This window comes from Engraulis encrasicolus, chromosome 19 (assembly GCF_034702125.1).
Source record: "Engraulis encrasicolus isolate BLACKSEA-1 chromosome 19, IST_EnEncr_1.0, whole genome shotgun sequence".
Classification (NCBI taxonomy): Eukaryota; Metazoa; Chordata; class Actinopteri; order Clupeiformes; family Engraulidae; genus Engraulis; species Engraulis encrasicolus.
This window is the reverse complement of record NC_085875.1, coordinates 28,780,205-28,798,514: the sequence shown is the minus strand read 5'-3', so window position 1 is coordinate 28,798,514 and position 18,310 is coordinate 28,780,205. Positions and strand designations below refer to the sequence as shown.

The window sequence follows — 18,310 nt, the reverse complement described above, 5'->3', positions numbered from 1 at the left end:
ACTTATAATATGTAAGTAGGACCTACAAACTCTGCGATTAGAACAACATGAAGTAACCTGGGACCCTGTGATGGAAAACAAAAATCCGAAGACATGTAATAATGAATTCATGAATGGCATCCATGAAATGATTTCCAACTTCCTTAAGCCGGCTTATAATTTCTAAGCAGGACCTATAAACTCCACAATTAGAACTACATTAACCCTATCGCACCGGACGCATCATATTTGATTCATCAAATTCAAAGCCCTCTCCCCGCTGACACAAAAAAAAATCGATCTCAAAAACATCCTGCGTGTCATTTCCAAACGTCCTGCAGTACACGAAAAAACGCCACAAGAGAGCAGCGGTCGACAACAAGTTGACCACAGCTCGGCGAAAACTAGAAAAATGGGGTAGAAGCGGTTTCCCTGACCGACGCTGAGATATCGTCAAATTGGGTCAAAGGGTTTGTGTACAAATTTCCGAAATATAACTCTACATCCTTTAATTTGAACACTTGCTTTGTGCAATTAATCAAGGAAGAGTTTATATTTTTACACCGTGTTGCAGAGAGATCGTGCTAAAACTGATGAAACAAATAAGCACCATCCGGCGGTGGCAGGAAGTCAGCCATCAACGCATTTTGCCATAGGGAAACTTACAAAGCATACCACGACGATCATTTAACAAAACACACAAGTTGTTTTACTTCAAGACAAAGATATTGCCTTAAGAGACAGGTTTTACTTGCAATTTTGAAAATGTAATGCAAAATGTTGAAATTACCTGTATGATCTCGTAAAAAATGCATTGAAGTGAATGGAGAAATGGTCCAATTGTAGTAATGGACCCATATATTCAAATTCCACATCAAAAATGAATAATGATCTATATTACACTCATAAATAGGTTGTTAGGCATTCGATCAGCCATGTTTTTACATAGATTTAAAAAAAAAAAAACCCAACCAGGCTGTGAGAAATGTAATATATGGCCCTGCTAAAAAAGGATAGGCTAAAAAAAATGGCAGGATCTCACTAAATATTTAAAGATAATCCTCAAAATAAATTGTCTGACAACTTTTTAAAATAAAAAAAAAGTTGTAAATGCATTAAAAGTCATTTTTCAATGGTCATGAAATTGGAATTTCCATTTCTTTAAAGCCTGATGCATCATATATGATGCATTAAATATCTCAGTGAATTTAACAAAATTGTGATTTTTTTAATGTATTTTATTACATTTTTTATAAGGGACCAATATTGAAGCAAATTCCAAAAAATTAGAATTTTCTCTCATTGCTTTCATGGTTCAGGTCTCACAGGGTTAAGTAACCTGGGACCCTGTGATGGAAAACAAAGACCCGAAGACATTGTAAGACGTTGTAATAATGAATTCATGAATGGCATCCATGAAATGATTTCCAAATTCCTTAAGCCGGCCAAAAATCCAAAAGGAGATATATCCTCTCCGTGGGTGAACTCCTCTATTAGCCAGCTCATGAAGCAGCGGGATCTTGCACTAAATGGTCACTAAATTGATTTCTTTAAACAGGCAGACAAACAGCCCTCATGCAAAGGACAATGTAGCAGAGTCACTAAAGAATTCTGCGCAGCCAAAGCGATGTATTAATTTATTTTAGAGTTATGTTTTAAGATCTTGGGAAAGGCAGTTGCTACACAACTAATGGAACACCTAGTGTTTATTAATGGAACAACTAGTGTTTATGGAACACAAAACACAAAAGACGTAACGCGCCGATAGACGCGGACGCGGCGGCGGCGCACGCAAAACCATTACATCCCCAACCCTCCGCATTTCGGGGCTATAACTAGTTATAGACGAGACATAAGACGATCTCTGAATGCATATTACGTCAAACCCTGAGGCAACTGGGCTACTGCAGCAGAAGACCACACCAGGTGCTACTCCTGTCAATTAAGAACAGGAAAATGAAGTTAACATTTACACAGGCTATCCAAAAATGTACATTAGAAGCAACAACATGAAAACATGGTCATCCTGCCTTGTAGGAACTGTTCAGGCTATATTTTCTTGCAACAATTTGGACCCCTTAGTACCAACTTTGATGGAATGCTAGAGCCTATACTACCCAAGTATTGTTACAGGCTGTTAAGGCAGTTATGAAGGGGGTTCAACCCAACACTAGAGAAGTGTACCTGTTAAAGTGGTTGGTGAGTGTATATAAAGTATCTCTGTAGTCAGCTATTAAGATTCCTTATGTATCAATGCTATAATCAGGCAAGCATTCCCACTTGAGGTGACTGATTCTCACCAGTAACCATATTACTAAACTTTTTCGAATGGTAACACACACATCAACTGTGGTTAATTTCTGATGATTGCATGAGCATAGAGGGTTGATTGTGACCGTGAACGTGCTAAAATAACAATTCCTGCTACTGATTAAAGACATGAACTAATTTCTTCAAATCTGCTCGAATTCATTGGAACATCAACAGCCCCAACACCAACTAACCCATTTACCCAAACATCTACCTTCAATTTCAGTTTTCCATCCAAATGAAGAAACTAGGTTCAATCTGGACTTCAGCATGGACATTGAATTTACTGCAGATCTGGAAGACTCCTCTTCACAAGCCTTCATCTTTCTGTCAGCTGGCATCACTTCAGCTGTAATGTTCCATTTGAGTTATTATTAATTACTGTTCTATAGTTTATCAGTGAATTCGATATGATGGTCACAGGCCAACCATTAAAATTATGTTTTTTCCTCTTTAATTTCAGTTGTATGCAGTTTTCTCTGACCAGTTTGGCCAAAGTTTCAGTCACGCCGAAGTAAATGGATTTAGGTGAAAACAGCATTTTGCGCCCTGTATAAGCCTCTCACATGTTATTGCCATGTACTTTTACTGTGAATATTGATTTTTTTTTTTCATGTGTTTCTTTCACTATAGTGCTATTGAAGAATTGGTGCGTGCATCTACAGTCATCATATTCAACACAGGGAATGACGTTCCTGTCTCAAGCGCTGTGACCAACACTCTTGTAGACGCCGTTTCATCCAATAGTCCATTTTTAGCTGTGTTCAGTATAGATGTCAGCAGCATTCAAATTCAAGGTAAGGATGTTACCAACACCACAACGTGTTTTGTCAATCAAATATTGGCATACCAAATGCTGCCAAGCTTATAATATCTAAGCAGGACCTACAAACTCTGCAATTAGAACTACATGAAGCAGACCCACACACATGTTGTAATGTATTCATGAATAGTATCCATGAAATGATTTCCAAATTCCTTAAGCCGGCCAAAAAATCCAAATGGAAAAAAATCCTCTCCAAAATCCAAAAGGAAAATATTTAAGATACTTTCCGTGGGTGAACATCTCTATTACACAGCTCATGAAGCAGAAAAAGACATCAGGGTCTAGAAAAGTAGGCAAAACAAAATAGGCATAGCCTAGAAGGACGTCAACTTATGAATGGACATTTTCTGTAATAAGTTCTACAGTCTTCATTGCACAGCTCTCGAGCAGGATGTGGATCGACTTTGAAGCTGGCAAGGTTGTAAAAACATTGAAGGCATAGCGTGACACCTTGTTATTGTCAGGGACAGAAGACGACCCAAGAGCGCAAGTTCAAATTCAGAGTTGTTTATTGAAGGGGTTCAGGGGGGGAAGAGGAGTGAGTGTATCTTGAGGTCTTCGGAGGTGCCGGGTCCAGGGGTGCTAGGAGTGCCAGGAGTGTCAGGGGTTCCAGGGGTGCTTGGGGCTCAGGGGTTCTTCAGGGTCCTGTGGGTTACCTGGGCTCCGGGGGTCACCAAGTGTCCGGGGGTTTCCAGTCCAAAGTGCCTAGTGTGTGTGTCCCCCAGTGATCGAGCGGCGTATCGGGCTGAGGGTGGTGAAGCGTCTGGGCTCGCTCGTCTGGTGGTCGGAGACCTGGGGGAACACACACACAACAGCAAATGAATGGCAGGCAGTAGTACAGACCAGGGCTGGGCAATAATCGTGTTGAGAGACAGAAGGCAGAATCGAGTTACCGGAGGGGCTGAAGATTGGAGAGTAGTCGAGGTCCAGAAGGCAGGTCGGGATAGCCGGGGCAGTAGAACAGGACGGCAGTCGAGAACGGATCAGAATCACAGGTAGGAGTCAGAGGGTAGACAGACAGGCAGGTTACTGGTCCAGGTATGAAGACGATCTGACAGGGCTTGGCTGAAAAACAGGGCTTGATATACTGGGAGAGGTTAGTGGGGAAATGCAGTGCAGCTGGCAGAGTAATTAGAACAGAGTGAGGCAAGGTGAGGATGGTGAGTGGGAAATGCAGTGCAGCTGGCCAGGTAACAAGAGCAGAGCAGGGCGGAGCCAGGTGGAGCTCGTTAGGCAGAGTAGGGAGAGAGTGAGCAGAGTGGCAGAGAATTGAATGCAATTAAGGTTGCTACCAGGGAGAGAGAGTGCTCATGACAGTTATGCTGTGTATCAGCTGTCAATAATGTGACGCAAACTAACAGTGTAGGCTACATAGCTGTCTGATAAAGCCCCAATCAAAAAGCCGACCGCGAGATATTAAATTCCCCAGGGAACGTTTTGGTTTCTACATCTGCGCTGCGGGGGGCAATCGCTATTCCGACATAGCGCTATTCCGACATGCCGCTATTCCGACACTTTTTAGGGTTAGGGTTAGGGTTAGGTTAGGGATGTCGGAATAGCGGCATGTAGGAATAGCGGCAGACGGTGGAAAACGTGTCGGCATTCCGACAATAGACATTAACGTCGGAATAGCGACATGTCGGAATAGCGCCATGTAACCCTGCGCTGCGCTGCAAGTGCATAGAAGGCGCTGGCAGGCTCCCTGCGGAGGCTGTCTATCATCGCGCAGCACGTTGGGTTCGGAACACAGTTGAAAAATCAGCTGTAAAATAATTAAATTGTCGCCAACGCTTCCTTGCACTTCCCTGCGCATCACAAAGTTATATTAACCATTCATATCTGCATCAACAGATTTCGCTGAGCCCCTAAGTTTAATCGACATCGGCACAACTTCACGTCGTCAGCGTTTAAGTTATTGTTTGTCATGTCAACGTTATTGCTTTGAAAGTTGTAGCTTAATTGCTGCCAACAGCCAGTCAATTGTTCTAGTCGCTGAAACACCTTAAATAATAGTGATCTATGTGAGAGAGAAGGAGGGAGAGTGTAGGCTACGGTAACTCCACTCTCTTTGACACAGAGAGAAGGAGGGACATTCCTACAGACACACGTCAGCCTGCCTGTTCATTTCAACTGAGAAGTTTTGTTTCTTGTAGGCAGGCGCGGAGTGGCCATCGGGAGATCGGGGACTTGTCCCGGTGGGCCGCGGCCGTGAAATGTAATATTGCGGATGCATTGAGTTCTCAGCCGGCCCTGAAGTCTTGAAATTATACTAATGGGCACTGACTTTCTACTTTGAACACCACTATATTTCCTAGCTATTACTAGCTCTTATTTATACCGTGTAGCAGACAACAATACCTCACTGACTGTGTCAAACAGTAAGTTGGCCACACTCCTTCTCTACTGATAATTTTCATACACCGTAGATCGCGTAAGTTTACTAGATCTTAGTAACACAGTTTCGTTTTCAGTATTTGAAGAACCTGTGATATTTAGATTGGTTACCAAAGGATGGAAATATTAATAAGTTATGATTTTATTTTCCGATTTCCACATGACTGTTACAGTTTACAATCAGCCTGTCCAGATTCAGTTGCTCTGTGGTTATTGACTTGGGTTACGAACAGACTCCACCAAGTGGTAAGGAAGAGAACTGCAGCTAACAGAAGCAGTGGGTTTTGTTTAGAACTACCGGTATATCTCCAAGGCTTATAGTCGAAATAATATTATTATCATACATATATTTATATGTGGCACATTTAGGATGTAGCCTATGTAATGTCTGAAGAAATGGAACAAAATAATTACCACACAAGATTCTGATGTGACCAGTGCTGGGTGTGTAGGCTAAACTGTGGATTAAAGTGGAGTGATTGCAAGAAACAAAGACATTTGCTGCGAAGAAGACAGCGTTTTAAGGTAGAACTACACCGTTTGGTTATACATTTTGTTGACTTATGGTTGTGCTTTGAAGTAGCTAGGTTTGGCGTATTTGCTGCATTTATTGCACAATGTAGACAGACTTTTTGTAAGCTATCCTACTCTTCTAAAAATCCCCACACTCAAAACTTTGTGCCCGTGCTCATCCTGTCTTCCTTAAACTATATTTCAATAGGCCTACAAACTGTCAAAATGACAGTATAGTGCACATTCGTATACCTGCGTTTTATACCTGCGTACACGTAGTGCACGTTCGTATACCTGCGTTTTACGTAGACTACACCACTGGCTGTGCATTTCATCAAGGTGTAGGCTACATCTCCACTTCAGGTTGATATTTTGACAACACTAATGTCCGCATTTAGTACGACTGCAGATTTCGTGGTTTTTGTCTTTTTGGTTAAGAAACCATGTTGTTCGCTTTGTTTTTTGTTGTTGTTGTTGTTTTTTTAAAGGGCCGCCAAGGGGGAAATTGTCCCGGTGGGAAAAGTCTTCCCACTCCGCCCCTGCTTGTAGGCCCATGTAGAGTATCCTAATTTGAGTTTCTAATATTTCAGTTCAGTTCAATCTTAAAAAGCCTGGTTTAATAATTGTATGCAATAATTTGTTTCATTAGGCCTATATTGGATAGACATAGGCCTATGGCTACTCAATAATTTTGTCTGGTAGTCTGTATGTTGGCAAATAGGCTACATTTCCATTTTGAAAGATATAGGCCTGCTATTACATACATAGGTAACAGTAGGCTACTTTGCAAAATAGCCAATGATAATGATTGGCCTACTTCATCTTAAGAAATGTCAATGTAGATAGTCTGTTAATAAAGGGGCTAAAATTCCAATTATCTCTGTGGTCAGCTGTGATAGGCTACAGTGTAGGCCAGGGGTGTCAAACTCATTTTGGTCCGGGGGCCACATACAACCCATGTGGACCTCAAGCGGGCCGCATTAGTAACATCATCGCAAAAAAAAACGTAAAGCAGAGGATTAGTGTTCAGTACTATCACGTTTTAAGTGTGTTGAATATGTAGAAAGCAATGCAATACTGATAATCCTATGCAAAATGTCCTTCACTTCATTCATTCATTCATTGCCAACCATCAATAGCTACATAGTTCTGGATAGTTTCGGTTATTTCATTGAAAAAAAAAAACTTGTAAAAAAAATTATTTGATTGTTCAATGTTAATAGGGTATGGTACCGAGGGTTCCATATGTTCTTGCTCATTTATTTTACTAACTAATAAAAGCTGTTGGTATTATGGTAGATATGCTGTGTTTGGGTTTCAGTTTCAACTCACTTCTACAAACTTTTATGACCCAAAGTTAATAACAATATATCCTATGTTTTCAAAACGTGTCATTGGCTTTCAGTAAGCTCAAGGGAGAGTTTACCTCCTTACTGAACTCTCCTCATCCTACCATCTGGCACTGTGTACTGAAAGAGAATCTCTACTGGTCATAAAGCCCAAAACTTTTTTTGACTCCACTAGCATTCCGAATTGAGTTGACTGAATCTCACCAGTCACCATGTTACCTTGAATGCCTACTACTGATCAGTAACATGAACCCATTTCTTCGAATCTGCTCCAGCCACCACAGTCATTGGAACATCAACAGCCCCAACACTAACTAACCCATTTACCCAAACATCTACAAACCCCAACTCCATAGAAGTTGGGACGCAAGGTTAATTGTGAATAATAACAAAATACTGCCATTTTCAGAAGTCTGGTTCTGACAGAACGGTACAAAGAAAACATATCAGCCATCAAAATTTACCAAAATTATTGTTTTGGGGGGTATTCATGAATATGTAAATCCAACGTGTCTCAAAAGAGTTGGGACGGGGACAATAAAAGGCAGCAAATGTCGAGGAGGACTAAAAACAAAACAAAAGACAACACTTAACAGTTAATAGCATTAACCGATGAGATGATTTTATATAAAAACAATGTTGATTCCTATCTTGGACATGATTTCAACGGCTTAAATGGTAGGTGTATTCCTTGTCATGTTTTGCAATGTTTTCCTTGTCATGTTTTTGCAATGTTTTCCTTCTTTTTAGGTCTTGACCAAAAGCCTTCCATTTTATGTCCGACTGGTCCTTATGTTGGAGTTAAACTGTTAAAACATAGTAGAGAATACAATTTGTCCTTAATATGTGGCAGTAATCAAAGATCTCCCTTCAAAATATATTGCAGAGTGGCTTTTCATGCTGTTTAAAACCCATTTATTTCATTCAGTACTGTATTCAATTCTACAGGTGAGTTAGAACAGCTTAACCTACTACTGCACCCCCATACTATCATAGAGGCTGACTTTTGAAGTTAGCACTAACACAAGTTGCATGGTCAATTTTCACTGTAGCACAGGATGTGCAAGACTATTATTTTCATAAAGAATTGACTTCTGCAACTGCTGCTGACTTTGCTGTAAGCAAAGGACAGTTTCCCATGTCTTCTGGGTCTATTTCAAGTGAGCTCGGGTGGATAGGAGAATGTTAAACCCCTCTATCATTTGCACACATGAAGCGTCCTTAATATGGTCAAGTTTTCACTAGCTGTAATTCTCGGAGTGCTAGAGTGAGACTACAGCCAATATATATTTCATGATGTCATGAACCTATACAATGATTTTAATGACAAAAATATGTCTTATATACACTCAATCAAGGTAAATCAAGGGAATTCAAAACTTGTATGTAAATAACTATGGTAATTGTTCCCTCTGCATCTTTAATTCTGAGTGACTCAGCCTCTCTGTGATTGTCTTATACCTGGACATTCAAATTGTTCATCAGTACAATTCATTTTGAAATGTTCTTCCTTGTTGTTTTATCTTATTTGGATGTTTATAAAATTTCACTGATCCCCGTCCCAACTTATTTGAGACGTGTTGCAGTTATCAAATTAGAAATGAGTACATATGACCCCTAAAACAATATTTTTTCTCGGTTTTAACACTTGATATGCTGTCTTTTCACTATTCTCCATCTAAGGAATGTATTGAATGTTTTGAAAATCATAGCATTTTGATTTTATTCTCAGTTTACCAAACGTCCCAACTTCACCGGAGTTGGGGTTTGTACATTTAATTTCAGGTTTCCAGCCAGATCTGGAATCCCAGTTCAGTCTGAATTTCGGCATGGACACTGAATTTACAGCAGATCTGGAAGACCCCTCTTCACAAGCCTTCATCTCTCTGTCAGCTGATGTCACTTCAGCTGTAATGTTTCATTTCAGTTATTATCAATTACTGTGAATGTTTATCAGTGAATTTCAAGTGATGGGTCACATGCCAACTATTCAAATTACGTTTTTTTTCCTCTTTCATTTCAGTTGGATGAAGTTTACTCCGCCCGGTTTGGCCAAAGCTTCAGTCACACTGAAGTAAATGGATTTAGGTGAGAACAGCATTTTGCCCCTGTAGCATGACCAGGTGAACACTGACAAATTTTTAATTAATGAACCGACTAGGCCACCAGAGGACGCTACAGCCCCTCTGGAAATTGAATTGCACACTAGTAAACTCAAAGCACACAGGTCAAGTCAAGTCAAGTCAATTTATTTATAAAGCACTTTAAAATACAACAGAGGTAGCTGGACAAGTAGGAGGACTTGAAAGGAAACTTTCAACCTTAGAACACATAGACATACTTGAGGACATAGGACAAGATAAAGAAGAAAAATCACAATCAATAAGATCTAAAAACTGAGCATCATGTAGAACAAAAAAGGGGGGGGGATAGGTTATGCTAAAGGGCAAACCATAAAAAGACAGTTTCATAACGACACATATTTAAAAATAACAATACATATAAGAGCTAAGGAGATGATCAACATTTAAGAACAAAGAAATAAAAAGAATAAAAGTATAAATAGATAGATAAATAACTAGGTGCAAACACAGAGGTCATACAGTGTTAAAAGCTAATGCATAAAAGTGAGTTTTAAGGTGAGTTTTAAAAGCAGCTAGGGAGGGGGACAGGCGGATATAGAGTGGCAGGTCATTCCACAGTTTGGGGCCCATTACAGCAAAAGCTCTGTCTCCTCTGGTTTTCAACCTGGAGCGTGGTACAATGAGGACCGCTTGTTCTACTGACCTGAGGGATCTAGAGGGGGCGTTTACGTTTAGTAGGTCAGATAAATAAGATGGTGCCAGGCCATGAAGAGCTTTAAAAACAAATAAAAGAATCTTAAAATCTACTCTGTAGCGTATAGGGAGCCAGTGAAGAGCAGCAAGCACAGGCGTGATATGCTCCCGCCTTCGAGTTTTAGTAAGGAGGCGGGCAGCAGCGTTTTGCACAAGTTGCAGGCGGGAGAGGGAGGAAGCACTGAGGCCAGCATACAAGGCATTGCAGTAATCAAGGCGTGATGAGATAAAAGCATGGATGACTCTTTCAAAGTTTTTAAAAGATAAAAAGGGTTTGGCCTTGGATACTACTCGTAACTGATAAAAACTAGACTTAACAACCATATTGACCTGTTTCTCCATACTAAAAAATGAGTCTAAAAACACCCCAAGGTTTTTTGCTGAGTCTTTTACATATGGTTTGAGGGGGCCTAAGTCCTTTGGGGGGGCAGAGGTAGTACTAGGCCGAAAGACAAGGACCTCGGTTTTACTTTCGTTAAAACTTAAAAAATTTAGGGCCATCCATGCTTTAATGTCCTCAAGGCAGTCAATTAGTTGATTAAAAGCATTTGTATTACAGTGTTTAAGGGGCATATAAATCTGTGTGTCATCAGCATAACAGGTCCGTAAGGAACGACAGAAACAGAATTAGGGGGAACAGTTGATCTCTTCTTTTAATACAGGAGGGTGTATAACATAGAAAAATACTTAAAAAGGACTAACATGAAAACAACAAACGAAACAGTAGTTTGCTGACAGGAGGCAGGACACCCACATAAGAATGAGCACAAGCTATAGCTTTTCCTCTGTTAAAGTAGCTTCTTTACAAGATACCACACTGCAACACACCATTAGCACAGCAAGCACATCTAGTAGAATATAAGCATGCATGGAAGGAAATTACTAACACAGCACACCAAATTACACTCGGCACAAGGCCTTGGCACGGCAAACGAAGAGCTACTGTGCATGAGGTAGTCCCAATTACAGCTGTGGTGCACCCGGCACGGTCAACACGGATAAGCTGCAAAATAAAATAAAACACAATGAAAATCAGAAATAATGGAACCAAACAACAGAAAGGATTACACCACATACACACGCATACATTCGCTGAAAGTCCAATGTGCGCAGCCACATCACTTTCACACATTACACTCTCCACACACATTCATTCATTCATTCATTCATTCATTCATTCATTCATTCATTCATTCATTCATTCATTCATTCATTCGCAAGAACTGACTGGCGAGAACAAAAACAGCAGCGCGTCAAGAGCCGTCACTACACACAGAGATCATAGGCTACCTGCAGACAGAAATGATCGGGGGAAAGGTTTGAGTAACCAGCCGCAACATAGGCCACTTAATAAAGAGGCGACATGGTGGTAAGATGGTCAGCCATACCACACGGGAGAGGCGCATCACCAACAGATCAGCCACGGAAACACAGGGAGACGGACATAGTCCATGGGCCGAAGCAGAAGTTGGTATCACCGGAGGTGGCAAAGTCTATCAATGTTTTTTGTAATCCTCCATGCCTGAGGGACATTATTTGGTATGATAGCCCTCTGGAAGTGATAGCTTTCTTATATTTCTACTCACTTTTATAATGACACCCAGTGCATTTCGCAATACATGCCTATGTATGGATGTAGGTGTATGCAAGTGTCTGTGATGAAGAGATGTTTTTATTGATGTTATGTCACATGTAGACTACTTAGGGGTTTTTAAAAATATACAGTTTTGATGGATAATGTACTTTCCTATGAATTATATAGGTCAAAATATATCCGTTGTACACTTTTTCATCAATATAATGCAAGGTTAGATTGATGCAGAGGCTGTAGAAGGATGGGTCAAATCCTAATACTTGCTATATCATATCTGTAGAGTGTGGGCTTTCAGGAAATATATGGGTTTGCTAGTTTTATAGAAATTATACACCTATTTAGGCCCACAACCTATAACTGCCCAATGGATTTCAATGGAAATCAATGCATTTCAATATAATGCCAAACACATTACATAACTAAGGTATAGAGGAATATAGGGAGTTGGGAGATCTCTCAATGCACATTACATCACATCTAGAGTGTAGACCTAAGAAAATATATGGATTGAATAGCTTACTACAAATAACACAGTTTTTTAGACCCACACCTCATGGCCGCTCATTATAAATCAATGCATTTCAAAGTGCAAAGTACTTTGTTAGGAGATCCCAGGGGGATAGGTTGGATCCCAACTTTTTCTATATCATATCTGGAGAGTGTGTGCTTTCAGAATACGTGGGTTTGATTGCCTAATGTAAGGTATGCTGCTATTTTAGGCCTAGAACTCACAATTGTTCAATGGATATGAATGAAAACCAATGCATTTCAATGTAATACAAAGTATATTACAGAACTGTGTTGTAGAGGAATGTAGGAAATTGGGAGTTGTCCCAATGCATATTATATCACATCTAGAGTATGTAGACCTTTAGAAGGTAGGCCATATGGAGTAGATAAGTGATTCTCAAACTTTAGGCCTGGACCCACTGGTTGGCCCTTGCTGTATTCCAAGTGGGACTTAAAATAATTTTCTAAAAATGAAAGTCATATTTGTTTGTCGTGTATGTTTTGTTTTATTTATTCAGTCAGTGATGAGCCCTGAAGAAGTATGAACATTTCAAGGGGACCCCGAGTTGGAATAGGTCGGGTACCCCTGCATTAGACAGTTTGATACACAATACAGAGTTATTTTAGACCTAAACCTCATAGTCGTCCATTGAAAATCAAAGCATTTCAAGGTAATGCAAAGTGAATTACAGAACTAAGGTATAGATCAAATGTAAGTTGACAGATCTCTCAATGCACATTATATAGCTAGACCTTTGGAAAACAAATGGGCTTGATATGTGTATTTATTTTAGACTCAAAATTCATCTAGCAATCCATTGAAAATCAAATCAAACTAGGCTATATTACAGAATGAAAGTAGGTCTAAAGTGTAGTGGAGAAAACTGGAAGATGCAATTGCAATTGCACTCACTTCAGTTTCAAGACCAGTGCATGGAGATCCTGCATAACGGTATTTTCATTTTGTCTGGAACTAAACTTGACCATTACTTTTTCTGAAAATGTGTCTTTTTTTAAACATACCGTACAATCTGACTAGCTGGGTATGTTGGGTGTGTTGACTGCTCTAGTGTCAAAGACACATAAGACTAGGTTCATCATGATAAAGACAGACATGGCCTCAGGTGAGTCCTGATTAATTTAATATGTGTTGTGACTGAGATGTTGGAGAATGAGTAAGTACATGATGAACAATAACTATACTACAGACTTGTGTGAACACCACACAATATAACTCCACAACAAATGGAGGGAATATAACTCCACAACAAATATGCTGGAGGGCAGAAGGAATCTCACAGGGATTTGATAGAAAAGATATTCAAGGGAAACTAGTATATGTGCCTTGCATTGATTGTTGCCTCCAAGTCTAATAGTAGAGTGAAACAAACAAAGTGAATTGAAATCATTCACTGCATGTGTAGAGCAGGTAGGGTCCTGATCTTTGGAAAGTAATCTCATGTTCAGTGTTATTTCACAAAGGATGGCCAATCATGCACGTTGATACTGTTCAAAGGGTGGCATGTCTGGGTAACACACAGCATGACCGGACACTAATTCCAAACAGCAAAGCTGGAAAAAAAGAACCTCCATGTCATCTTCCTGGATCTTGCTGATGTCTTTGGTGCCATACCCCATGAGCTTCTCTGGGTGATGTGCCCCCCCATTTAAGAAAGACCCCATTTGAATAGGAATTGTAAAGAGGACTTTCAGCTTACATCAAGATGTGGCTTGAAGTTTCAAGATGTCCATTACCAATCTCACAACTTGCAGTGCACCAAGGCATGGCTACAGATGACACTGAATTCCGACATACTGTATTGTGAGATCAGTGGTGAGGGAAAAGTCATCACTTGTGGTTACTTAGTGCAAGTGGAGACCTGCGATGGGAATGAGGCAGCATCAGCTCCCAAGAAGGCTGGAGATATTGGTGTATCCTTCAGTTTCCTCTTCATACAGCCATTTCCTTTGGGTATTGCCCCCACATGCCCTCAGACAACCAGCTTATTATTTAGTACATTGTACCATGGAAAGTTGTACCGGGAAATTGAAGTCTGCACTGAAGAGGTTAGATGCAGAAAGTGTGTGGCAACATACCTGTACATCACCAAAACGTCTGAGGGATGTGGGAAGCAAGGGTCTCACAGCCACCAAAAGCACAGGTATGATCACCCTGTCGCTTACCAGTCAGGATTTAGAGTATAAAGTTCAAAGGCACCCTCATAAGCCAGAGGAACTGAGTCAGAGGCCCTTAGTGTCATGTGTTCTAAAATCAACTCACCACTCAGAAATTGAAACTGTTCATGAAACTTAACCCCATCATTCTCCAATTTGTTGCACCAGCAACCAGCCATCACCAATGATGCTAATTGGATGGGGAAAAAGCCACAGGACCCAACAAATGGCAAACAGCTCCTAAATTCAACTTTATCATTTATCATTCACCATGTTTTCTATACAGCTAGCGCAAACACTGAATCTCTTCCTGACTGGGTTTATTGGAAGACTAGATATAATAGCCCAATCTGGCTGATTCTGGTCCATTTTAGGACATCTTAGGCATCTTAGCATGCATCTCCAGCACATGCCTGCCATCACTTTAATTTATTCGAAATATAGGCTAAATGTGTCCTGGCCCACTGACTGAATAAAAGATTATTTAACATCATGTATATAGGCTTTCACTGGATGTGATATTATTTGTGTTGTGACATCTCCCAACTTCCTACATTCCTCTACCTTAGTTCTGCAATGTACTTGCAGAACTTGCATTTGCATTTCAATGGTCAGCATCTAAAGTACCTGAATGATGTGCGTTAAGCAATCTAATCCATATGTTTTCCAAAGGTTCATAATGTGTATTGAAACATCTCCCAACTTCCTCTATCCGAACTTAAAGTGATACTGTCCCATTTTTGGAAATAAGCTTATTTTACACCTCTCCTGGACTTAAATAATAGGGTTTTACCGTTCTCTTGTACTTTCAACCGTTCTCGGGGTATGGTAGTGCAAATTTTACCTCCATGCTAGCAGTTAACATTGAGTCCTATGAGACCAGCTCGCGGCTAACTGGTCTCATAGGACTCAATGTTAACTGTTAGCTTGGAGGTAAAATTTGCACTGTCATAACTAGAAAACGGTTGAAAGTACAGGAGAACGGTAAAACCCTATTATTTAACTCAAGGGAAGGTGTAAAATAAGCTAATTTCCAAAAATGGGACAGTATCACTTTAAGTTCTGTAAAGTCCTAAAGTCTGCATACGTGTAAATGTATTGATTTTTAATGGACGGCCATGAGTTGTGGGTCTAAAATAACTTATTTGTAGTAGGCTATCCAATCCATATATTTTCTTAGGTCTATACTGTACACAGTAGATGTGATATAGTGCATTGAGGCATCTCACAACTACATTCCACTATACCTTAGTTATGTAATGTGCTTTGCATTACATTGAAATGCATTGATTTCCATTGAAATCCATTGGGCAGTTATGGGTTTTGGGCCTAAATAGGTGTATAATTTATATTAAACTAGCAAACTCATATATTTCCTGAAGGCCCACACTCTGCAGATATGATATACCAATAATGGGGATTTGACCCACCCTCCTACAGTCTTCTGCATCATTGATAGACTTTGCCACCCCAGGTGATACCAATATGTGAAAATATGGGTCCTGGCTTACACGCTAACAGGCTAGGTACACCAGATGCCTAGAACAGGGTGAGGGCAGTGAGTGAGAGTAGTGTTCATAATTAAGATACAATCAGTCGTAGGGAAAACGACCGATTTCTTAACGAAACTCCGGTTCTCTGAATAATATGAGTGAGGTCTCTCACATATGGGGAATAGCACTATTATTACCCAACTACGAAGCACCAATGACACCACGTCTGTCGCAGACATACCAATCACAGCTGTGATACAGAGGGCCCCCCCTCCCAATAAATACGCATGTATCACGCTGGATAGTCATTCTTAGCATGCACTCTTCCCCGTGCGTAATGCAAGAAGGGAAGCGCGGTGAGAGACCTCACTCATATTATTCAGAGAACCGGGGTTTCGTTAAGAAACCGGTCATTCTCTTTCTAATATTTCGTTCGGTCTCTCACATATGGGGAGATTTGGCCCACTCCCGGATTGCATGCTGTTGTCCACGACAGACAAGCCCACAGATCTATTGAATGCCCACCCCAAGGACTGCGTGAGCTAGAGAGGGTTTAGTAACGTCCAAACTGTAAAATCTGGTAAACGTGTGCGCACTTTCCCAGCTTGCTGAAGAGCAAATATCACTGACTGATATCCCCCTGAACAGCGCCCAGGAGGTGGCCATCCCTCTCGTGGAGTGCGCTTTTAGGCGCGCTGGAGGCTGCATGCCTCTGGCCTCATAAGCCGAACCGATAGCTTCCACCATCCAGTGAGAGAGGCGCTGGGATGAGATAGGAAGCCCACGACGAGCTGCGCTCCATGACACAAACAGCTGATCCGTCTTGCGAAAAGCCTTCGTTCTGTCCACATAAATGCGCAACGCGTGCACCGGGCAGAGCCGGTGCCATCTTTCCTCCTCCCTCGAAGAAAACGGCGGAGGGTGGAAAGCGTTCAGATCCAAAGATGAGCATCTGTAAGAAGCCTCAATCACTTTTGGTACGAAGGACGGGTTTGGACTGAGTAACGCTCTTTTTCCTTCCTCGCTAACCTGCAGGCACGACGGGTGTACAGAGAGAGCGCGTAATTCCCCTACCCTCTTAGCCGAAACAAGCGCGAGTAACAGCACTGTTTTTAGCGAGAGTTGTTTAAATGCAATGTTTTCCATGGGCTCAAATGGGGGCTCTGAAAGCTCATCCAGAACGACCGACAGATCCCAGGAGGGAAATGTCTGCTTTGTTGGGGGGCGTAAGCGCCGCACACCTTTCATAAAGCGGCTCACCAGAGGATGCTTTCCCACTGACGCGCCATCAAATCCCACATGACATGCGGATATGGCAGCCAAGTAGACCTTAATTGTAGAAAAAGCCTTGCCCTTGTCCAATAAAGACTGCAAGACACAAAGCACCTCAGACACAGAGCACTGAAACGTCCTGGTCTGATTCTCGTCACACCACTTCTCGAAGACCCTCAATTTGTTATCGTAAAGAGAACGAGTGGAAGGGGCTTGTGCGCTTTGAATTGTGGCAATCACGTTATCCGGGAGGCCAACCGCATTCAAATTAAACCTTTCACGGGCCAGACCCAGAGGGCCAGTCTGTCTGGGTGGGGGTGGAATATCTGCCCTCTCGCTTGGCGAAGGAGATCCCTGCGTAGGGGAAGCTGCCATGGTTTCCCCGAGGGTAGTTGGGTAATCTCTGCTATCCATGCTCTCCCTGGCCATAGTGGGGCTACGAGGAGGAGAGACAGACCGTGCTCTCTCACCCTCGTCAGCGTTGGGGAGATGAGGCTCAGGGGAGGGAATGCGTAAAGCAGCGCGTTTGGCCACGGGTGAGCAAGCGCGTCCACACCCAAAGGCGCATCTGTGTCCCTTAGAGAGAAGTACAGAGGACATTGGGCGTTTTCGTGCGAGGCGAAGAGATCTACGGCAGCCCTGCCGAATCTTGCCCAAATTGTCGCAACAACCTGAGGGTGTATTGTCCATTCTCCGTAGAGAGGGGTCCCCCAGACAGGAGATCTGCTCCGCTGTTTAGCGCGCCCGGAACGTGCGTGGCTCGTATCGAGGCCAGGTGCGCTCCCGCCCATAACACAAGCTGGCGCACCAATCTGTGTAACTGGAGCGAGCGCGTTCCTCCTTGCCTGTTTATGTAAGCCACCACGGTCGTGTTGTCCGTTCTGATCAGCACATGACAACCGCGAATAAGAGGGAGAAAATGTTTGAGAGCTTGACTCACTGCCAGCATTTCCAGGGCATTTATGTGATAATCTCGGAGGTGTACTGGCCAGACTCCGCTTGCTGTTCTGCCGTCGTACACTGCACCCCACCCCGTCAGTGAGGCATCCGTTGATATC

At 41.8% G+C, this 18,310-nt stretch overlaps 1 protein-coding gene and 1 long non-coding RNA gene across 2 annotated transcripts; both read right to left on the bottom strand.

The window, feature by feature from the left end:
• Nucleotides 1-3,606: 3,606 nt before the first annotated feature.
• On the bottom strand, nucleotides 3,607-4,511 carry LOC134470097 (uncharacterized). The gene is made up of 2 exons (XR_010039150.1): nucleotides 4,009-4,511; nucleotides 3,607-3,907 (listed from the first exon to the last, which is right to left on the bottom strand). It is a non-coding gene; the product is annotated as an uncharacterized LOC134470097 (long non-coding RNA).
• An 11,979-nt stretch (nucleotides 4,512-16,490) lies between these two features.
• On the bottom strand, nucleotides 16,491-17,942 carry LOC134469834 (uncharacterized). Its single transcript, XM_063223864.1, has one exon. It carries the CDS (start codon nucleotides 17,940-17,942, stop codon nucleotides 16,491-16,493), a length of 1,452 nt encoding a protein of 483 aa, XP_063079934.1.
• Between the last annotated feature and the right edge of the window lie 368 nt (nucleotides 17,943-18,310).

What these genes read in the sequence shown, in the direction of transcription:
- LOC134469834 (XM_063223864.1), bottom strand. Translation starts at nt 17,942, where the DNA reads ATGGACAATACACCCTCAGGTTGTTGCGACAATTTGGGCAAGATTCGG.